At 41.8% G+C, this 24,192-nt stretch overlaps 1 protein-coding gene across 1 annotated transcript; it reads right to left on the reverse strand.

Annotated features, from left to right (window-relative positions):
- Positions 1 to 16,594: 16,594 nt before the first annotated feature.
- Positions 16,595 to 19,491, reverse strand: LOC113906224 (PRAME family member 8-like). Its single transcript, XM_027564115.1, has 3 exons — positions 19,205 to 19,491; positions 18,162 to 18,719; positions 16,595 to 17,159 (listed from the first exon to the last, which is right to left on the reverse strand). The coding sequence occupies exons 1-3, from the start codon at positions 19,489 to 19,491 to the stop codon at positions 16,595 to 16,597; spliced, it is 1,410 nt and encodes a 469-aa protein (XP_027419916.1).
- Between the last annotated feature and the right edge of the window lie 4,701 nt (positions 19,492 to 24,192).

Genomic DNA, 24,192 nt, shown 5'->3' on the forward strand with positions numbered 1-24,192 from the left:
GGCAGAGGAACCAGAGATCAAATTGCCAACATCTGCTGGATCATCAAAAAAGCAAGAGAGTTCCAGAAAAACACCTATTTCTGCTTTATTGACTATGCCAAAGCCTTTAACTGTGTGGATCACAATCAACTGTGGAAAATTCTTCAAGAGATGGGAATACCAGACCACCTGACCTGCATCTTGAAAAATTTGTATGCAGGTCAGGAAGCAACAGTTAGAACTGGACATGGAACAACAGACTGGTTCCAAATAGGAAAAGGAGTTCGTCAAGGCTGTATATTGTCACCCTGTTTATTTAACTTATATGCAGAGTACATCATGAGAAATGCTGGACTGGAAGAAACACAAGCTGGAATCAAGATTGCCGGGAAAAATATCAATAACCTCAGATATGCAGATGACACCACCCTTATGGCAGAAAGTGAAGAGGAACTCAAAAGCCTCTTGATGAAAGTGAAAGTGGAGAGTGAAAAAGTTGGCTTAAAGCGCAACATTCAGAAAATGAAGATCATGGCATCCGGTTACACCACTTCATAGGAAATAGATGGGGAAACAGTGGAAACAGTGTCCGATTATTTTTGGGGGCCCCAAAATCACTACAGATGGTGACTTCAGCCATGAAATTAAAAGACGCTTACTCCTTGGAAGGAAAGTATGACCAACCTAGATAGCATATTGAAAAGCAGAGACATTACTTTGCCAAAAAAGGTTCGTCTAGTCAAGGCTATGGTTTTTCCAGTGGTCATGTATGGATGTGAGAGTTGGACTGTGAAGAAGGCTGAGCACCGAAGAATTGATACTTTTGAACTGTGGTGTTGGAGAAGACTCTTGAGAGTCCCTTGGACTGCAAGGAGATCCAACCAGTCCATTCTGAAGGAGATCAGCCCTGGGATTTCTTTGGAAGGAATGATGCTAAAGCGGAAACTCCAGTACTTTGGCCACCTCATGCGAAGAGTTGACTCATTGGAAAAGACTCTGATGCTGGGAGGGATTGGGGGCAGGAGGAGAAGGGGACGACAGAGGATGAGATGGCTGGATGGCATCACTGACTCGATGGACGTGAGTCTGAGTGAACTCCAGGAGTTGGTGATGGACAGGGAGGCCTGGCGTGCTGCGATTCATGGGGTCGCAAAGAGTTGGACATGACTGAGCGACTGATCTGATCTGATCTGAAGCCCAGAAGGGGAAAAGGAAGTGTTCATTTACATTCTAGAACAAAGCAGAGCTTGAAACTAGAGTGGTGAGAAAGTGAACTAGCAAAATGACTGATGGGGAAAAGAGATGTTAGGGCAGGGAGTCATTATGGGCCCAGGAACCTAGGGGCCTGGGTTTTAAGACCCACATGGGGGACGAGTACAAAACTAGCCTGGAAAAGATAGGCAACTGGAATTAATATCACGACATAAAACTGTGTCATCAAGATCTTACTTTAAGTGAAAGGAGGAATTCTAGAAGTCCACCTGCCACTGCAGGGAGGTTCTGGGTGGGTAGGGAAAAAATTATCTCTCCTTATAAATTCAAGTATCCAGCCCATTCCTTAGGTAGATTTGCAGCCTATTTTATTTTTAAAATAACTTTTTCCTTTTTATTTTGTATTGGGGTATAGCTAATTGGGGGCTTCCTAGGTGGTGCTAGTGGTGGTCAAGAACCCACCTGCCAATGCAGGAGATGTAAGAGATGAGGGTTTGATCCCTGCGTCAGGAAGATTCCCTGGTGGAGGGTATGGCAACCCACTCCAGTATTCTTGCCTGGAGAATCCCATGGACAGCGAGCCTGGTGGGCTATAGTCCATGGGGTTGCAAAGAGTCAGATATGACTGAAGTGACTTAGCATGCATGCACGTAGCCGATTGAGAATGTTGTGACAGTTTCAGGTAAACATCAAAGAGACTCAGCCATACATATACATTCATCCATTCTCCCCCAAACTCCCCTCCCTTCCTGGTGTAGCCTATTTTATATGCACTATGTGGTCCAGGAGACTCTAAGATGAGAAATGAAGTTACAATTTGTCCCATGTCACTGACATCACTGGGACACTTGAAAATCACAGTAGCAAAAGGACCTTAGGATGGAATGGATGCTGTTGGAGAATAACCCAGTAGCAGAAGCTACAAAGAATTCCCACATATAAAGCCTGGTGAAGATGAACCCAAACCCAAATTATAGTACTCATTCTAAAATATTCCTCTAAGAGTCAGGATCAGCAAACCATAATAATCAGGAGGATTTGAACCCTGGAAATAATACAGATAGAACAATCTGGAAGAGGCTCTTAAATAAGATATTAGAAATGAATGAAAACATAAAGGAATTGAAATCTTAAAAGATACTAGTTTTAAAAGGCCTATTTAAAAAAATAGAATCAAATAGAACTCTTTGAAACTCTTTATCCAAGAGATAAAAATTAAAAATTTCTCAGGATTTGTAGAAGACACCATCTTAGATTCAGGAAGCCCAATAAACCTGAGCTGAATAAAGGAAAATGAATCCATCTTGATAAACTATATGAAATTCAGAACGTCAAAGGCTAAAAGGTTACCTTAAGAGTGCCAGAGAGAAAAAACCAATTACCTACAAGGGAATGACCATTTGCTTTACAGCTGGCTTCTCAGCTCCATTAATGGAAATCAAATGCCCTTCAAAGAGGAACAGTATCTCCATATCATTAAGAATGTAATTGTCTTCTAAATTCAGCAAAATTCATTCAAGAGTGAGGTGGAATAAAAGCCTTTTATGATGACAACTGAATTTCCCACTTTTAGCTGTTGAAAAAGAAAATCACATCTATAAAAAAAGGTCTGAGATTCAAAAAGAAATGGTAAGTAAAGAAATTGAAATAAAGGCTGTTAATCTAAACAAACCCCAACTGTACAAAACAGAAATAATGACAAGTTTGGAGTACAAAAGCAAGGGGTAAATAAAATCCTAAACTCCTAGCCAACAATGTAATGTAAGAAAAGAGGAGTAATTGGCATTCATTTTTTCCTATTGTTTAAAAGGAAGATAGAGACACTATTTTTATTTTATTTTTTTCAGTTTTTAAATTAATTTTTATTGGAGTATAGTTGCTTTACAGTGTTGTGTTAGTTTTTATTGTACAGCAAAATGAAACAGCTGTGTGTGTGTGTGTTAATCGCTCAGTCATGTCTGACTCTTTGTGACCCCATGGCCTGTAGATTGCCAGGCTCCTCTGTCCGTGGAATTTTCCAGGCAAGAATACTGGAGTGGGTTGCCGTTTCCTTCTCCAGGGGATCTTCCCAACCCAGGGATGGAATCTGGGTCTCCTGCATTGCAAGCATATACTTTACCATCTGAGCTACTAGGGAAGCCCAGCTATATGCATACATATATCCAACCATGAAGAAGGCTGAGCACCAAAGAAATGATGCTTTAGAACTGCGGTGCTGGAGAAGACTCTTGAGAGTCCCTTGGACTGCAAGGAGATCCAACCAGTCCATTCTGAAGGAGATCAGCCCTGGGATTTCTTTGGAAGGAATGATGCTAAAGCTGAAACTCCAGTACTTTGGCCACCTCATGTGAAGAGCTGACTCATTGGAAAAGACTCTGATGCTGGGAGGGATTGGGGGCAGGGGGAGAAGGGGATGACAGAGGATGAGATGGCTGGATGGCATCATCAACTCGATAGATGTGAGTTTGAGTGAACTCCGGGAGATGGTGATGGACAGGGAGGCCTGGCGTGCTGCAATTCATGGGGTTGCAAAGAGTTGGACACAACTGAGCGACTGAACTGAACTGAACTGAATAAGACTTCCATCACCCAAACCTCCAGGCTCAGCTGTCTGATGTGATTTTTCCACACTTTAAGGTAATTCCTATCTTACACAAGTTGTTCCAGAAAATAGACAGCAGAGAAAACTGTGCAGTTAGTTTATGAGGCTGACTGTAACCTATGTTTCAAAGCTGAATAAGAACATTATAGGGGAAGTAAATTATAGGCCCATTTGGCAAACATTCTTAGCTCACTGAATCCAATAGTGTATTAAAAAGCAGTATATCATGATTAAGTAAAGTTCATTCTGGCAATTCAAGACAACCTCTGAAAAATCTATCATTATAGTTCACAATGACAGACTTAAAAAGGAAAAGTATGATTCCCTCAAAAATTCAGAAGTTTTTTAGAAATCAAATCTTATTTTTTAATTAAAAAATTCTTGGAAAATGAAATGTCATAAACTAAAAAGTCACATTAAACATCAGATACAGTGTAGAAACTTTAGCTATCTTCCTACCAGGTTTGAAATAAGATAAGAATCTTTGTGGGCAGCTGTGCTCACCACTATGTGACCAGTGCTGCCCAAACCCTCAGAATCTTTGGATTCAAAGACAGCTATGGTATTATGGTCAGTAGCAGAGACTCCAGAGCCAGACTGACTAATTTAGGTTCAAAACCAGCTCAGTCCTCTTTGCCTGTGTGACCTTGTGTGTGTGTGCTCAGTCATGTCCTACTCTTTGCGACGTAGGATTGTAGCCTTCCAGGCTCCTCTCTCCATGAGATTTTCCAGGCAAGAATATTGGTCTGGGTTGCCATTTCCTCATCCAAGAGAGCTTCCTGACCTAAGGTTCGAGCCCACGTCTCCTGCATTGGCAGGAGGATTCTTTACCACTGCGCCACCTGGGAAGCCCTTTGTGACCTTGTACACACTTGCTTAATCTCTCTGTGCTTCAGTTCACTCACTTATTCAATGGGGTAATAACAATGTCTACCTTAGAGAATTACAATGGTGTTTGCCATGACAACTAACATTGCTATCATCATTATTAAGTTTTAAAAATGTTACCAATTGAAAAAGTAAGTAAAGAAGGTCTATAGTTTAGATAATTATAGGTTCACCAGGATTTCCCTGTTGTTCTGGAAGTATTAATAATAATAGCACTTTTGTTCACTCTCCAAAGTATTTCTGGGTTGGGCAGTTAATTGTATCAAGCTGTCTATAGCACTATGTGCTATGCCGTGTATATGAATTCAGTTCAGTTCAGTTCAGTCACTCAGTTGTGACCGAGTCTTTGCGACCCCATGGACTGCAGCACATCAGGCCTCCCTGTCAATCATCAACTCCCAGAGTTTATTCAAACTCCTGTCCATTGAGTCGGTGATGCCATCCAACCATCTCATCCTCTGTCATCCCCTTCTCCTCCTGCCCTTAATCTTTCCCAGCACCAGAGTCTTTTCAAATGAGTCAGCTCTTCGCATCAGGTGGCCAAAGTATTGAGGTTTCAGCTTCAACATCAGTCCTTGCAATGAACATTCAGGGCTGATCTCCTTCAGAATGGACTGGTTTGATCTCCTTGCAGTCCAAGGGACTCTCAAGAGTCTTCTCCATCACCACAGTTCAAAAGCATACATTCTTCAGCACTCAGCTTTCTTTTTTAGTCCAACTGTCACATCCATACATGACCACTGGAAAAACCATAGCCTTGACTAGACGGACCTTTGTTGGCACACTAATGTCTCTGCTTTTTAATATGCTCTCTAGGTTGGTCATAACTTTCCAGACACACAAAAAATGACACTACATATTTTATAAGGATACGTGCAAATTTAAGGCTAGGTCACATGGTAGAATAGTTATCTATGGTGGGGAAGGGAGTGGAAGTGAATAAGGGGAATAAAAGGGAATTTATACAGTTGTATATACATATACCTGCAAGTGAGGGCCTCTTGTGGACCAATTATGACCGTGAGCCATGAAGGAAGAATCTAGAATAGTCCAATTCTGAAAGATGGAGAAGGAGGAAAGGGAGGGAAAAGAAGAAATAAAAGAGAAAGAAGAGAGAAGAAAAGAAGCAAAATATGAAATTAGTGTCTTTAGTGGGATGAATTGGGATATTGTGATTGACATATACACTATTGATTGTTGTTGTTCAGTCACTAAGTCTGAATGTCAGCAACTCCCAAGGGCAAAAACAAACATTTGGGAGTGTGGAAATACGCTGTGCTGGATTGTGTTGCTGGTTTCACAGGTGAATACATTTGTCAAAGATTATCAAATTGTAGACTTTAAGATGGTAACAATAACCCTGTATGCCAGACAGCAAAAGAGACACAGATGTATAAAACAGTCTTTTGGACTCTGTGGGAGAAGGCGAGGGTGGGATGATCTGGGAGAATGGCATTGAAACATGTATATTATCAGTCATATGTGAAACGAATCGCCAGTCCAGGTTTGATGCATGATACAATACGTTTGGGGCTGGTGCACTGGGATGACCCAGAGGGATGGGATGGGGAGGGAGGTGGGAGGGGGGTTCAGGATGGGGAACACATGTACACCCATGGCTGATTCATGTCAGTGTATGGCAAAAACCATACAATATTGTAAAGTAATTAGCCTCCAATTAAAATAAATTTATATTAAAAAACTGTAGACTTTAAATGTGTGTAGTTCCCTATCAATAAATTATAACATAATAAACCTATATGAATCAATATGAATAAATCTCAAAGACAAAATCTTGGCCAAAAAATGCACATGGAAAAGGATATATAGAGTATCGTGTGTACTATGTCGCTTCAGTCAAGTCCAACTCTTAGTGACCCTATGAACTATAAGCTCACCAGCCTTCTCTGTCCATTGGATTCTCCAGGCAAGAATACTGGAGTGGGTTGCTGTGCTCTTCTCCAGAGGGGCAGGGATTCCTGACCCAGGGATCAAACCCACATCTCTTATGTCTCCTGCATTGGCAGACAGGTTCTTTACCACTAGCGCCACCTGGGAAACTCAACATAAAGTGTCACATTTATGTAAATTTTACCAGCATCTGAAATTAAATGCTATTTATGGAAAAATTAATTTGAAAACACTGAGTTGGCCAAAAAGTTTGTTTTTTCCCCTAACATCTTATAATTAAAACGTGCATAGTAATAGTATATGACAAGTTTAAAATAATGGTTATCTTAGGAAGGGAGGGAGAGACAGAGGTTCAAGGATAGGGGAGAATTCCCCAGAAGGAGTCATCTGTATCTATAATATTATAATGGACTTACAAATAGCAAATACGAGAGAAGGTGTGGGGAAAGGGGAATTGCCCTACACTGTTGATGGGAATGTAAATTTGTGCAGTCACTATGAAAAACAGTATAGAGTTTCCTCAAAAAACTAAAAATAGAGTTGTCATATGATCCAGCAATCTCACTCCTGGGCATATATCTGGACAATACTCTGATTCAAAAAGATACATGTACCCCTATGTTCATAGCATCACTATTCACAATAGTCAAGACACAAAAACAACCTAAATGTCCATTGACAAATGAATGGATATAGAAGATGTAGTGTATTTATATGATGGGATACTACTCAAGCATAAAGAAAGAATGAAATAATGCCATTTGCAGCAACTTGGATGGATCTAGATATTATCACACCAAGTGAAGTAAGTCAGAAAGAGTAAGATATATTTCATATGATATCATTTATATGTGGAATCTAAAATACAGCATAAATGAAATTCTCTGTGAAACAGAAACAGACTCACAAACATAAAGCACAGACTTGTGGTTTCCAAGGGGGCGTGGGGTGAGGGAGGGACGGATTGGGAGTTTGGGATTAGCAGATGCAAACTATTATAAATAGAATGGATAAACAACAAGGTTCTGTTGTATAGCACAGGGAACTATATTAAATATCCTGTAATCAACCATAATGGAAAAAATATGAAAAAGAATATATATGTATAAAAATATTGTAATAGGCTTAAACATTTTAAATGAATATGGCAAAATGTTGATTCAGAAGTGTAAAACTGGGTGTGAGTACCTGTGTATTTTTATTTTATATTACTCAGCAAACTTCTCCGTGTATTTGAGAAATAGAAAAAACAATGTGAATATGTGAAATATTAAGACAAGGAGATAAGGAATGTTGAGACCTCTTTAGAAAAGATTTGCTATCAAGGAAAAGAAATGAAACAAGAGATGGAGGATGCTATGAAGTCAAGTGAGGTTTTTCTTTTCTTTCTTTTTGCTTCTTTTTTAAACTGAAGATAGTGGAGAGCCTGTCATAAGTTGATGAAAATGATCTAGCTTGAGGATGAAATGAATGATTCAGGAGAGATGGGGCTAAATACAGGGAAAAAACATTGCAAAACCAAAGAGAAGCTTTGGTGAGTATAAGGATTTTTTTACTCTGTGATTGATAGGAACCAAAAAATTGGAACAATATAAATTTACATAAACAGGTAAAGGGTCAAATTGTGGACCATTCTTATTCTGAAATACTGTAGCCCTGCTAATACAAATGAGGACAGAGGTTTAAAGACCTGGCTTTAAAATTTTTTTTAAAGGAAGAAGATCAAAGCTACGTGAAAACACTTTTTCTATAAGAGAAGATGAAACCAGACATTTCCACATGCACATATAAATGTACAGAAAGTCAGGGAAAAGTCTCAGGAGATACACTAAATAGAACCCTCTGGAGAGGGGCCTGGGATGAGGAGGAAGTTCATGAAGAATCTTGTTCTGTCTATATTATTGGGATGGTTTGTGTGGAGAATATTTTCCTATATTACTTGGCTGAAACCAGCAAAAGCGAGGAGAACAAATGGAAGTTTTTCTCCATGTACAGTTTACATGTACAAATGTATTGACCACAGAAGCACAACTGCTATTTCTTCCATATCCAACTTCTTAAACTATTGGTAGCCAACTAACAATGAGCTTCCCCAAATTTACGTTTTTAGTGAATGATAACATTTGGCTATAAACTGATGATAAAGATTTCCATGAATCATGAAGTTGTAAGCATTTACTGCCACAACAGAGTCCGTGTTCAGCTATGGGACCACAGGGTGATACAGACATGGTCCCTGCCCTGTGGGAAAATCTCTAACAGGTGAGACTAAAAGGAAAAATAAAAACAAAACTGTAACCCATGCCCTCATCCAGAAATCTCACTCCTTGATATCCACCCAAATGAGCTGAAATCTTATGTCTATACTAAACATGCACACAGAGGCTAATGGAAGCTTTATTCATAATTACCAAATCTTGCAAGCAACCAAGATGTCCTTCAAGAGGTGATTGAATAAGCTGCAATATATACAGAATATGAAAAGACATGGAGGAAACCTAAATGTCTCTTACTAAGTGAAAGAAGTCAATCTGAAAAGGCTACTTACTGTATGATTCCAATTATATTATATTTTGGGAAAGGTGAAACTCTGGGGACAGCAGAAAGATCAGTGGTTGCCAGGGCTGGTGGGAGGGAGGGATGAGTAGCCAGAGCCAAGAGGGTTTCTGGGCAGTGAAAGTGCTCTGTATGATATTACAATGATGGATACATGTCATTAAACATTTGACCAAACTCAAGGAGTTCGCAACACCAAGAGTGAACTTTAATGTAAACTGTGGACTTTGTGTGAAATGATGTGTCATTGTAGGCCCATCAGTTATCACAATTACCAACCCAGTGGGGGTTGTTGATAATGGGTAAGGCTGTGTGTTTGGTGGGGGCAGGAGGTAAAGGGAAATTTTCTGTCGTTTCTGCTTGACTTACTGTGAACGTAAATCTGCTCTAAAAAGTAATCTACTTAAAAAATAGATATAATTGAAATCCAGTTCTAAAATTTTATTATTCTAAATATTTTTAAGAAAATAAAAGTTGATGTATGGCAAAACCAATACAATATTGTAAAGTAATTAGCCTCCAATTAAAATAAATAAATTTAAATTAAAAAAAAGAAAATAATTCCTGTTCATTGACCTTTAATATTAGTTTTAAAGTCTCATTTGTTTTTTTTTAAATTTTATTTAATTTTTAAACTTTACATAATTGTATTAATTTTGCCAAATATCAAAATGAATCCACCACAGGTATACATGTGTTCCCCATCCTGAACCCTCCTCCCTCCTCCCTCCCCATACCATCCCTCTGGGTCGTCCCAGTGCACTAGCCCCAAGCATCCAGTATCGTGCATCGAACCTGGACTGGCAACTCATTTCATACATGATATTCTACATGTTTCAATGCCATTCTCCCAAATCTTCCCACCCTCTCCCTCTCCCACAGAGTCCATAAGACTGTTCTATATGTCACTGTCTCTTTTGCTGTCTCGTACACAGGGTTATTGTTACCATCTTTCTAAATTCCATATATATGCGTTAGTATACTGTATTTTGGTGTTTTTCCTTCTGGCTTACTTCACTCTGTATAATAGGCTCCAGTTTCATCCACCTCATTAGAACTGATTCAAATGTATTCTTTCTAATGGCTGAGTAATACTCCATTGTGTATATGTACCACAGCTTTCTTATCCATTCATCTGCTGATGGGCATCTAGGTTGCTTCCATGTCCTGGCTATTATAAACAGTGCTGAGATGAACATTGGGGTACACGTGTCTCTTTCCCTTCTGGTTTCCTCAGTGTGTATGCCCAGCAGTGGGCTTGCTGGGTCATAAGGCAGTTCTATTTCCAGTTTTTTAAGGAATCTCCACACTGTTCTCCATAGTGGCTGTACTAGTTTGCATTCCCACCAACAGTGTAAGAGGGTTCCCTTTTCTCCACACCCTCTCCAGCATTTATTATTTGTTGTTAAAGTCTCATTTGTTTTGAGGCTCCAAACCAAGTTAAATATTTTTAAAAATGTCTACATGCATTCTTTAAAAGTACTATATATACTTTATACTTTTAAAAGAATACTTACATTTTTAATATTATGTATGTCACAGTGCAAATATTTACATTCAAATAACATTTACATAATGTCAGATTTCGGAGAAGGCAATGGCACCCCACTCAGTACTCTTGCCTGGAAAATCCCATGGATGGAGGAGCCTGGTAGGCTGCAGTCTATGGGGTTGCAAAGAGTTGGACACGATTGAGCAACTTCACTTTCACTTTTCACTTTCATGCATTGGAGAAGGAAATGGCAACCCACTCCAGTGTTCTTGCCTGGAGAATCCAGGGACAGGGGAGCCTGATGGGCTGCCGTCTACGGGGTCGCACAGAGTCGAACATGACTGAAGTGACTTAGCAGCAATGTCAGATTTAAAAAAAAATATGAACTATACAATCCTGCTTGCCAAATTGCTTAGTATCTTTTGACCTGATCCACCAGCAGATGGCAGAGGACACCTGAGGCTCAGAATGTCTATCACTAGCGATGACTCCAGCCTCTCCTGTGCTCTTCCCTCGCCCTCCCTGCATTGGCTGCTAGAGCAGCTGGAGAGACTCATGATACACTGATGCACTGCGCTTGCGTACTCAGCTGTGCTTCACTCTTTGCAATCCCGTGCGCTGTAGCCTGTCAGGTTCCTCTGTCCATGGAATTTTTCAGGCAAGAATACTGGAGTAGGTTGCCATTTTCTACTCCAAGGGATCTTCCTGACCCAGAGATCGAACTCCCATCTCCTGCATCTCCTACATTGGCAGGCAGATTCTTAACCACTGCAAAACCTGAGTTATTGTTGTTCAGTCACTCAGTTGTGTCTGACTCTTTGCAACCTCATGGACTGCAGTGTGCCAGGCTTCCCTGTCCTTCACTATCTTCCAGAGTTTGCTTATGTCCATTGAGTGAGTGTTGTTGTTCTGTCATTCAGTCATGTCCGACTGTTTGCAACCCCATGAACTGCAGCACACCAGGTTTCTTTGTTGTTCACCATCTCCCAGAGCTTGCTCAAACTCATGTCCATCGAGTCGGTGATGCCATCCAACCATCTCATCCTATGTCATCCCCTTCTCCTCCTGCCTTCAATCTTTCCCAGCATCAGAGTCTTTTCTAATGAGTTGGCTCTTGCATCAGGTGGCCAAAGTATTGGAACTTCAGCTTCATCATCAGTCCTTCCAATGAATATTCAGGGTTGATTTCCGTTAGGACTGACTGGTTTGATCTCCTTGCAGACTAAGGGACTCTCAAGAGTCTTCTCCAACATCACAGTACAAAAGCATCAATTCTTTGGCATTCAGCCTTCTTTATGGCCCAACTCTCACATCCAAAAATGACTACTGGAAAAACCAGAACTTTGACTAGATGGGCATTTGTTGGCAAAGTAATGTCTCTGCTTTTTAATATGCTAAGTTGGTCATAGCTTTTCTTCCAATAAGCAAGGGATTTTTAATTTCACCGTTCACAGTGATTTAGGAGCCCAAGAAATAAAGTCTGTCACTGTTTCCATTGTTTCCGCATCTATTTCTCATGAAGTGATGGGACGGGATGCCATGATCTTAGTTTTTTGAATGTTGAGTTTTAAGTCAGTTTTTTCAATCCCCTCTTTCACCTTTATCAAGAGGCTCTTTAATTCTTCTTCATTTTCTTCCATAAGGGTGGTATCATCTGCATATCTGAGGTTATTGATATTTCTCCCAGCAGTCTTGATTTCAGCTTGTGCTTCATTCAGTCTGGCATATCTCATGATGTATTCTGCATATAAGTTAAATAAGCAAGGTGGCAATATACAGTCTTGATGTACTCCTTTTCCAACTTGGAACCAGTCTGTTGTTTCACGTCCAGTTCTAACTGTTGCTTCTTGACCTGCATACAGATTTCTCAGAAATATTTCTCAAAAATCCTGAGAAATACCAGGTCAGGTGGTCTGGTATTCCCATCTCTTTAAGAATTTTCCATAGTTTGTTGTGATCCACGCAGTAAAAGGCTTTAGCATAGTCAATGAAACTGAAGTAGGTGATTTCCTGGAATTCTCTTGCTTTTTCTATGATCCTACAGAAGTTGGCAATTTGATTTCTGGTTCCTCTGCCTTTTCTAAATCCAGTTTGGACATCTGGAAGTTCTCAGTTCATGTACTGTTGAAGTATAGCTTGAAGGATTTTGAGAATGACCTTGCTAGCATGTGAATAATGCAATTGTGTGGTAGTTTAAACACTATTTGGCATTGCCTTCTTTGGGATCGGAATGAAAACTGACCTTTTCCAGTCCTGTGGCCACTGCTGAGTTTTCCAAATTTGCTGGCATATTGAGTGCAACACTTTCACAGCACCATCTTTTAGGATTTGAAACAACTCAGCTGGAATTACATTACCTCCACTAGCTTTGTTCATAGAGATGCTTCCTAAGTTCCACTTGACTTCACACTCCAGCATTTCTGGCTCCAGGTGAGTGATCACACTATCGTGGTTATCTAGGTCATTAAGATCTTTTTTGTATAGTTCTTCTGTGTGTTCTTGCCATCTCTTCTTAATATCTTCTGCTGGGTGGCATCACCTGGGTGGCCACATGTAAAAACTGAGACCCACTTCAGGTCCAGGGCTTGTTCTCCTGGTCTTATAAGCAATAAAGTGTAGGCTAGAGGGATGAAGAGTCCTGGGGGTTTCTACTAGGAGGGAAAAAGAAAGAAAAGACTCATTTATTGAACTTTTACTGTATGCCAGATCCAGTGCTAAGCCCTCAAGTGCATCATCTCATGGGATTCTACAAATATCCCATAAGGTGGGTGTCCAACATTATTATCATTTGGAGAAACTGAGGTTCTTGCCTAAGGTTCTGTCACCCCTATATCATGTTCCCCTCTGAGCCAATTACACCAATCCCTGAAGCCCCAACAGGAAGCCTTCTTATGAGTGCCCTTTGTTTAGGGTCAGTGAGATGGATAGATTTTTTGTGTGAACATTGGTTCTTGTAAAGGCATACCCAGATCACTAGTAAACCTTTAATTCTGGGTGTGTTTGGGAGAGTGTTTCTGGAAAATAAGAACATTGGAATCAGTATACTGAGTAAAGAGATTTACTCTCACCAACATTGGTGGGCATCATCCAGTCCTTGGGGTCTGAATGAAACAAGAAGACAAATTCTCTCCTGTCTTCTTACCCAGGAACATCAGAGCTTCTGTCTTGAGCCTCCATACTCTGAAACTTAAAACAGTGGTCCCCTTGGTTCTCAGGTCTTCAGCCTCAGACTTGGAGTAACACTATCAGCTCAATTGGTTTTCAATCTTAATCCTTAGTCGACTGAGTTATAGCACTGGCTTTGCTTGTTCTCTCGTTTACAGACAGCAGATTGTGGGACTTCTCAGCATCTGTAACCATGAAAGCCTGTTCCCATAATAAATCTCCTCTAATATATCCCTATATATGCACATTGCCCTGGAAACATGAATTTGAACTGCTCAGATTCATTTACACACAGATCCTTTTTTTTTCCCCCACCACTTTTTTTTAAATTTTGTTTTATTTTTAAACTTTACAATATTGTATTAGTTTTGCCAAATATCAAAATGAATCCGCCACAGGTATACCTGTGTTCCCCATCCTGAACCCTCCTCCCTCCTCCCTCCCCATACCCTCCCTCTGGGTCATCCCAGTGCACCAGCCCCAAGCATCCAGCATCGTGCATCAAACCTGGACTGGCGACTCGTTTCATACATGATATTATACATGTTTCAATGCCCATTCTCCCAAATCTCCCCACCCTCTCCCTCTCCCACAGAGTCTATAAGACTGATCTATACATCAGTGTCTCTTTTGCTGTCTCGTACACAGGGTTATTGTTACCATCTTTCTAAATTCCATATATATGCGTTAGTATACTGTATTGGTGTTTTTCTTTCTAGCTTACTTCACTCTGTATAATAGGTTCTAGTTTCATCCATCTATGGAGAACAGTGTGGAGATTCCTTAAAAAACTGGAAATAGAACTGCCTTATGATCCAGCAATCCCACTGCTGGGCATACACACTGAGGAAACCAGAAGGGAAAGAGACACGTGTACTCCAATGTTCATCGCAGCACTGTTTATAATAGCCAGGACATGGAAGCAACCTAGATGCCCATCAGCAGATGAATGGATAAGAAAGCTGTGGTACATATACACAATGGAGTATTACTCAGCCATTAAAAAGAATACATTTGAATCACACAGATCCTTTTAAGAATACATATACTTCTGCAGGATCTGAAGTTGGTGGAATCCAAGGATATGGAAATGAGAGTATGGAGGGCAGACTGCAAGTTATATGGGGATTTTTGACTGAACAGGGCAACCCTGACTACCATGTTGTTACTACAATGATCAATTGTACCCTATTGGTTGGCCTCCCTGGCGGCTCAGACAAAGAATCTGCCTACAATGCAGAAGACCCAGGTTCCATCCCTGGGTCAGAAAGATCCCCGGAGAAGGGAAATCATGTACCAATCTGAGAGTTGGATCATAAAGACAACTGAGCGCCAAAGAATTGATGCTTTTGAACTGTGGTGTTGGAGAAGACTCGAGAGTTCCTTGGACTGCAAGGAGATCAAATCAGTCAATCCTAAAAGAAATCAACCATGAATATTCACTGGAAGGATTGATGCTGAAGCTGAAGCTCCAATAATTTGGCCAGCTGATGTGAAGAGCTGACTCATTGGAAAAGACCCTAATGCTGGGAAGATTGAGGGCAGGAGGAGAAGGGAATGACAGAGGATGAGATGGTTGGATGGCTTCACCAACTCAGTTTGAGCAAACTCTGGGAGATAATCAAGTATGGAGAAGCCTGGCATGCTGCAATTCATGGGGCTGCAAAGAGTTGGATATGACTCAGCAACTGAAGAACAAAAACAAACCTATTGGCTATACTGTCTTACCACAGGCAAGGAGGTCATATATATCCATGGGTGTTTTGTTATACATCCTGATTATCTGATGGCAAAACATGCTATTCTAGTCTTCCCTGATGGTGAGAAACAGGTGTTATGGTAATTTTGTAAATCTCTTATTGACATGATCTACCCTCTAAAGGATATAAATTTTTACATGTGGCATAGAAATAATAAAACTATGTTAAATGCCTATACTATTTTAGCATTTTGCTAAAATGAATTTGGATGTGCACAACTAGATTAATTCAAGAAGGACCACTACCCAGCCATGGCAGGCATGGTTTCGTGAGATCCAGTCTCCAGATTATTCAGTTTGGACTACCCCTCCCAGAACTGGAGGGTTTGCCTTATATAGTCAAACCCTTTCTCAGCAACACAAAGGCCAGGAACTAAGACTTATGGACCCACCAGGAGAACCATGAGGACTCCTCATGTCCAGGGTCATGACCTGTGTCAGCAGTGAGGACCCTGGAAAGAGCTCTTCACTCCACTGGTTCATTGGCCAATGAGTATGTTCCCCTTTGTGTGTATTAACCCAATTAACAGACACAGAAATAAGCAAGGAGGGATGAGATGCCCCAGATAGAATAAAGAACTTGCAGGAATAGTAAGGCTTCAGATCATAGACAACTCCATGTTTTTTTAAATTTTATCAGTATCTGGAAATTCCCGAGATATAAACTGAGAAAACAGGATAATACTTCATGCAGGATAGCAGTAGGTTTACACTAGGGGTCTTTTTATTTCTGACCATTTCTTTACAATCATCCACCAGAGATAACTTTAACTTATGCTTCTCAAGCTCAAATCCCTCTAAAGTCATTTAGGTTCACATTTCTAACTCTGTGGGACACATGTTCCCGGAAGTCACATCAGCTCTCCAGGTCAACATTTTCCTTCTGCACCTTCACTGGCTCACTTTTCCTTTTCTCATTCACATGAGCAGATGTCTGAAACCATGGGTCTGGTTTCCCTTTATGATGTACCTGTGACATAGATTTCAGCTTCCAAGTGCCCAGAAGAAAGCTTTTGATAGGTGCACCCAACTAGGCAGGGATGTATTCAATAATTTCTAAATGAGAGTATTCGTCGTAGCCATAGGAAGCAAAGAAGATGGAGTTAAGCCAGATGGTCCTGGGACGTCCCAAGTCTCTCAGAATCTCCAAAAGTTCAGCTCGAAGCTGGGCAAGTCTCTCTTCTGAAAGAACTGCCTGAGAGCTGTTACTCTCCAGAGGGGCTGGGTAAAACTCTTGACTTAACCTGGGCAGCCCTGAGGTGTGACGCAGCAGCTTCTCCATAGCAGCCATGGAGAGGAGGTTCCCACACATGCTGATGGACCTGAGCTGGGAGCAGTGGCTCAGGGCAGGCAGGATGGCCTCGATTTGGGAGTCCATGATCTCACACTGATTTAAGTCCAATACCTGGAGGGTATCTGCAACTTGCTCCAGCAGAACTTGAAGGAGCTCAGGACTAAAGTCAGCCAGGGTGATACCACTCAGATCCAGGCCTTTTAGCTGACTGATTCTTGGGCACTGGGACAGGTGGGTCAAGTCTGATTCTGTAAGGAGGCAGTGAGTTATCGTGAGGTTATCCAAGGGGCTCATCAGACACCTGTGAAGAAAGGGCCATTAGGTCTGAGAAACAGGGGAGGCAGGTGACCTCCAGGTAAGAAACAAGTGATTTGCCCAAGGCCAGGGTCATTCTGACCATCAAATAAAGGTCAATATCCAACATGCCCAGTCTCATTTTAGCCTGAGTTCTTTCACCTTCACTGTGTGACTGAATGAAGTACATAGAACCTTGAAATCTCTCTTTCCTAATCTGTCAAGCAGGGTGTAACATACTCTACTTCCTTATGAGGGTGAATGAACATAATGGAATATCTAGAACCTGCTCAGAGGGAGAGCCTGACATCACGTCTAAATCAAGTGCAGGCATCTCTGAGTGTTAGTATTGGGAAAGAAGGCAAAAGATACTTTCATCTCAGGCTTTCTTCTGTCTGTGCTGGGCTCAGGCACTCATATCTCAGGCTTGGTGAGGTACCTGGGTTACATGAATAAAAAAAACAACTTGGGTAATTTCCTGCAACTCAACTGAGCTTTCCAGTCTGCAGGGGCTCATTTACGCCCCTGTGTCATCTGCTAAGATCTACCACTTTCTACTGTCCCTTTGGCTCCTGCTCTATTATCATCATCTCTAGAACCATGCATTTCTCATATATTAAATATCTTATCTGAAGCGCAAAACAACATTTTAGGGACAGGGAATTTGAGAGAGGCTCATTGCGGCCACAGACTTGCAGAGCACAGAGCTTCCATTTAGAAATGCTCAGGTCCCTCCTCAAGACCCTTTCCACTTGTTTTCCTAAGTTATCTGGACATAGATCTCTCCTCCTAAAGTAGAAACCTCAAACTGTTCTTTGGTAGAGTCCAGTCCCCTAGTTTATAGCTCCCTAGATGGTGTCCCTTTCCAGTGCCTCTATCCATTTGTTCCTCGACCTTGACTTGGGTAGCTGTGTGTTACCACACTTCAGGGTAGAGCACAAAACAAGACAGTGCACTTGACATTGCAGAGTTGTGTTCATTGTTTCTCAACTAGTGGTGCCCCCCTCACCTGAGCATCTGGTCCAGGCGGCCTGACAGGAAGAAGGGAGATTCCAGACAGAGATCCCGGAGGTGGTGCAGCTTGAGGAACTGAGAGGTAAACTGGACAACAACATGCTGTTCCTGCTCTTTAGAGGCAGAAAGTATGAGTCTCTGCACGTTACTCATTTGGCCCAGGAGAGGAGCGAATGTGGCCAGGCTGGACAGATGCCAGTTCTGGTTGACTTCTACATCCTGGATACAGTCCAGCTGCACCATACTCAGGACCTTCATAATATTTTCCACAGGCATTCCAAAGATCTTCAGCTTCTTACAGCACAGGTGTATGGAACCTTTTCTTTGTTCTGCCCACCTCATGAGGTAGGTGAGGAACTCATCCATGGCCCATTCCTTGAGGTTCATCTCTATGAACACCTCCAAGGGAGCCAAGGGCTGCTCTGTCCTTGACCTGTCCTCAGGAACTGGTGCCGTCAGTGAGCTTGAGTACATGTGGTCCATGTATCCAGACCATATGCTCCAGAAGTTCTGGCCAGTATTCCTTAAATCCAACACCTGCAGTTTGCACCTCCTGTGGGGAAACAACAGATGGGCAGCAATGGTTTAAAATCCAAACTGAATGAAATCACAGTCTCAGAATACAGGCTGAATGAAACCACAGTCTCAGAATATAGGCAACACTAAGACTTCTCACCTGAGTTTTTACTTCAGATCCCTGACATTACCTGCTGCCTTGCCCACTTCCTCTTCAGTAGGGATACTGCCTCACTTTCCTCTATCTCCTTTGCCCCTACATGCTTCCTGATTTTCTACTTCTACAATCCTTAAGAATCCCTGGGAAGAGGCTGGGACATGTTCTCTTAGGTTTCCCTGCATCTTAGACACTCCTACACTTCCAGAAGGCGTTTCCCAAAGAGGGCTCAGCAGTGGTCAAGGCCTCGAAATTCATTGACATCATCAGAAGCCTTTGGTGCATTCCTTGACCATTCACTCTATGACCCCAGCTGTCTTTTCAGGATGTCTAGTAACCTTCCAGGCTACCTGGATTAGACTCACCTGGGGTGCTCCTTCTGGGAAAGCAGGACATCAAGTCCATCCAGTACTGCTTGTAAGGTTATCAGATGAGGCGGCTCCATCAGGCCCCCCAGAGGCAGGCGGACAAAAGGCCAGGAATACACCATGGTCTTCAGGGTCTTAATGTGACTCCCATAGAAGGCTTCCATGAAGAGTAGGGGGAAGAGCTCAATGGGCAGAAACTCCAAAGAACTCATGGCCAAATCCTCATTCCTTAGCAGGCTCATAGCTGCCAGGTCCAGGAGTCTGGGTGGGGCCCAAAGACTCATTCTGATCTGACTCTGCTACAAAAGAAATCCTGTGAAAACTTCCAGAGAACAAGGCATCCTTCTCAGGCCAAACAAGAACACACCTCTCTCTCCCACTCGTCAAAGGAATCTTCCTGGCAGTAGTGCAAGTGCCTGTTAGTCCCAAGTACACTCTGGACCCAGTGAGCACAAAGCCATAGCTCTACCCCTATGGGCACTAGAGCATGATCTCACAAGGAGCAAGAAGGGAGAAATCCAACCATTAGTCCATCCATTTCCATCCACTGCTTTGCTTAATCATGTGTCACTGGGAAGTGGGTACCATGAGCTAAAGGCTGAGCTTCATCTTTTTTGGGGGGAAATTTTAATATATCACTTAGAGCCTTAAAACTATGGGAATAGGAGCATTATGTGGCCCAATATAGCCCACAGTTCACTGGGCTGGGAAAGGGTAAGAGATACCCCTAGTATGAATGATGTTTGTGCTCAAACTAAACATTTTAAATTTCAAGAAATAAAATTTCAAAAAAAAGAGAAAAAAATTAAAAAAAAAAAAGAAATTCCAAAGATGTTTTTTTTACTAAAAAGAGCATCTGCTTTGTTAAGACATTTAAAAAGAACCAATCAAATATTTGGGATTAAGTCAATACTACATTCAAGGTAAAACCAAAATCTTAAATCAGTATATATGAAAATAAATAATTTTTATTCATTTATTTTTATTTTTCAATTTTGGCAGCATGGCATGGGGTGTCTTAGTTCCCAGACCAGGAATGAACCTGCGATCCTGCAGTGGTCCAATCCCAGGATCCCTAGGGAAGTCCCCAGTAAGCAGTTTTTAAAATTAATCTCTCCTTTCATCCTGATACGCCTGCCACCATTCAAGACCAGTTGACCATGGGTACAGTGAAGGTGTCTTTAGTTGTATCTGTAACTTACCAGCTCTGTTGTGGTTGGCAGGCTGCTCACACTCAGACTTGAGAACCCCGGTGGTGACTCTGAAACCCTGAAGATTCTGCATCTCTTTGGTGTCTAAGGCTTATATAGACCTTTCTAATCACATCTTCCTTCTTTCCAACAACTAACTGCCAATCAGAAAGTGATACCTGATTAGATTTCAGACTGTCTATTGGGTTAATCCTGATTGGATCTTTGTTACCTTCAGAGGAACTGATTGAATCAGATTTCATTCAGGCAGGATGAAGAATGAGGGAGGGGTACTGGATTTCTTGATTCACCCACAAATATTGATTTGGCTTTACTAATATTAATAGTAATAGGCCTGGGTGTGAGACAGGAAAGGGGTTATCCTTTTGTGACAGGAAAAACAAAACTTTGAAGTACCGTTGTTTGGGGATCTTCAGCCATACAAAAATTATCAAAATGTCCCAGAATTAACATTGCTTTATGAAGACAGTAGTGTTGTTCCCAAAGGAAGCAAAATAAAAGTATCCACCTCTATCAACTGTCACTCAGGTGTTATGTTGGACAAGTGGAGATCAGGAATCTACTCAGAAAGTAAAGGGAAGTCCTTTTGAGGATGTGACTGGTATTCCAATCTTAAGTCAAACCATCTCTGAAGACATCAGGTCAAAATCACATTTGAGAAGTAAGAGTGAGGGCTGGGTAGTTGGAGCTGGATGTCCCTAGAGGGACAATGTGAGTAATGCAAATAGTGTAAAATGTAGGGTTTTTTTTTTTCCCTTCTCTTGGGGAAGAAGGAAATTTAGAAGACTTTTCTCTGGGTTGTGTTTAGAAATTAAAAGGAGTGACTAAAAGGAAGCAGTATGATCTCTGAAGGGTTTCCTCTCCAAAAGTTGAGATTAGTACCATAAATTGAATGAAAAGATTGTTTTCACTTTAAAAATTTAAAATGAGAAATTGCAGAAGCCACGTAACTAAGAGTGTTATTAAGATGTGGGGGTCTATCTGAGCTGGAAAGCTTTGAGATGCACATTTTTAAACATTCTTTCTTTACATATATAAGAATTACTGAGACAGGAAAGGGGCAAGGCACAACCTTTAAAAGAAGGACATGACATAAACTGATTAGAAACAACCAGGTCCAGGACGGTGGACTCAACTTGCACTTGCCCTCGATCCTCAGTATAGCTCATTGTAGCACAACCCAGCTGCCACGATGGTTATGAACATTAATGGTCAAAAAGTGGGCAGTGGTCCAATTCCTGGAAATCCCCACCCCTTCCCCAAGATGAAAGGGGCTTCCCTAGTGGCTCAGATGGTAAAAGAATCTGCCCGCAATGCAGGAGACCTGGGTTCGATCCCTGGGTCAGGAAGATCCCCTGGAGAAGGGAATGGCTACCCACTCAAGTGTTCTTGCCTGGAGAATTGCATGGACAGAGGAGCCTGGCAGACTGTAGTCCATGGGGTTGCAAAGAGTCAGACACAACTGAGTGACTAATATTTTATTGCCCCAAGATAGCTGGAATACTCCCACTCATTAGCCTATAAAATTACCCGCCCCTATAAAAATTGACAAGCCTGGTGCCTCTCTTGCTTTCCATGATGGCCCACTCTATCTCTATGGAGTGTGGGCCTTTATAAACCTTCTTTATCTTTACAAAGGTTCATTCTTGAATTTTTCCCTGCACGACGCCAAAACCCACATGTGGCAGCCTTCCCAGAGACTCTTATGTGACCTGGGGATCACATCATTCTCCTGCACCCCTACTTTCATTCCTGCAACATTACTGCTTTGGAAAGGAGTTCAGTGATTGGAACACTTCATACCCAGTTGTTATTGTTTCAGTCAATAAGTGGAGTCAGGTTCTTTTGTAACCGCATGGACTGTAGCCTGTCAGGCTCCTCTGGCAATGGGATTTCCCAGGCAAGAATACTGGAGTGGTTGCCATTGCCAACTCCAGGGGATCTTCCTGATGCAGGGATAGAATCTTTGTCTCCTGCATTGGCAGGCAGTCTCTTTACCACTGAGACACCAGGGAGAGACTTTAAAAATAGCATATGGAATGCTTTTAAGTTTCTGTTTAGAAAGCCTAACTAGTAAAATTTAAAAAACTGCCAAGTATGTGAGTGTCAGTAGCACACCAGCTCTGATGGGGTTGGCAGGATGGTCAGACCTCAGACCCCTTGTAGAACCCAGGAAATGCTTCTATATTCCTTCTTTGGTGCCTGAGGCTTTTAGAGGACTTTCTAATCATTTCTTTCCCCTTCCAACAAGTAACTTCTGATTGGAAAGTGATACCAGGTTAGATTCCAGAATATCCAGATGGTTAATCCTTAAATTTGTGTTTCTCCAGATAGATTGAATCAGATTTTCATTTCAGGAAAGAGAAATAATTAGGTCAAAGGGAAAGTCAAAACACATTCCTGGATTCACTCCCCAAACACTGATCGAGTTTTACTAATACTGGCAGTTGTAGCCCTGGGTGTGTCAAGGAAGGGATTAATCTGTGCCTGACACTGCACCAAAAAAGGAAAACCTGGAAGCATCATCTTTGGGGGACTCTTTGGCCATATTAAAACTATTCAAATGGCCTAGAAATAAAGCAGCTTCACAGGAACAGTGGTGCTGTCCCAAAGAAAACTAACTAAACTTCTCCTTGTATCAAGTTGTTGTGCCAGTGTCATGTTGGAATAATAGCAGATCAGGAGCCTATTCAGGAGCAAGGGCAGTCTCCCGGGGATATGGTTGGTCCTCCAGTTTAAGTCATGGCTTCTCTGATGGAGACCAGGTCAAAGTCACAGTGAGAAGTGAGGGTGGGGTAGGGCAGCCTGGAGCTGGGCATTCCTACAGCAGCCCTGTGAATGACTGAAGACAGTGTAAAATATGGATATATTGTTTTCCACTGACTTGGAGAGAGATTAAAAGACTTTTCTCTGGGTGAAAGTGAAAAGAAAGTGAAGTTGCTCAGTCGTGTCCAACTCTTTGCGACCCCATGGACTGTAGCCTACCAGGCTCTTCCATCCATGGAATTTTCCAGGCAAGAGTACTGGAGTGGGTTGCCATTTCCTTCTCCAGGGGATCTTCCTGACCCAGGGATCAAACCCGGGTGTCCCGAATTTTCTCAGGGTAAAGTTTAGAAACTAAAGGGTGTGGCCAAGAGGAACAGTGTCGCCTTTGTTGGTGTTACCTTTCCTGAAGATGGGATCGGACTAGCAAACTCATTTGAAAGACTAAACCTAAGAATGTGAGCAGAGAGAGAGGTGACCAGTCCTGGAATATGAGACATTTCCAAGTCTGAGAGCCCCTGATGGAGGTGCTGTGGGCTCTTGAGGAACTTGGACCCAGGGAGAGAATTAAACATGAGTCAGTCACACACAACCTTGTCATCATCATGCCAGCTGCTATCAGAAGTTATCTTCCAGCTCCTTCCCAGAAGGCAGATAGCCCCAGCCATTGTCCAGGGGGCCTGAGATGTGGAACCATAATCTCATTAGCCGATTTCCAAGTAGTATGTATATATATGTATGTATGTGTATATATATATATAATGACAAACCTAGATAGTGTGTTGAAAAGCAGAGACACTACTCTGCTGACAAAAATTCACATAGTCAAGGCTATGGTCTTTCCAGTGGTCAGGCATGATTGTGAGAGCCGGACCGTAAAGAAGGCAGAACACCAAAGAATTGATGGATTAGAACTGTGGTGCTAGAGAAGACTCCTGAAATTCACTTGGACAGCAAGGAGATCAAATCAGTCAATCTTACTGGGGATCAATCCTGAATATTCACTGGAAG

This window comes from Bos indicus x Bos taurus, chromosome 16 (genome assembly GCF_003369695.1).
Source record: "Bos indicus x Bos taurus breed Angus x Brahman F1 hybrid chromosome 16, Bos_hybrid_MaternalHap_v2.0, whole genome shotgun sequence".
In the NCBI taxonomy this organism is placed as follows: Eukaryota; Metazoa; Chordata; class Mammalia; order Artiodactyla; family Bovidae; genus Bos; species Bos indicus x Bos taurus.

Coding starts and splice junctions, on each gene's coding strand:
- LOC113906224 (XM_027564115.1), bottom strand. CDS start 19,491: ATGAGTCTTTGGGCCCCACCCAGACTCCTGGACCTGGCAGCTATGAGC. Junction 18,720..19,204: donor TCCCAGAAGGAGCACCCCAG/GTGAGTCTAATC, acceptor GTTTCCCCACAG/GAGGTGCAAACTGCAGGTGT. Junction 17,160..18,161: donor CGCCTGGACCAGATGCTCAG/GTGAGGGGGGCA, acceptor CTTTCTTCACAG/GTGTCTGATGAGCCCCTTGG.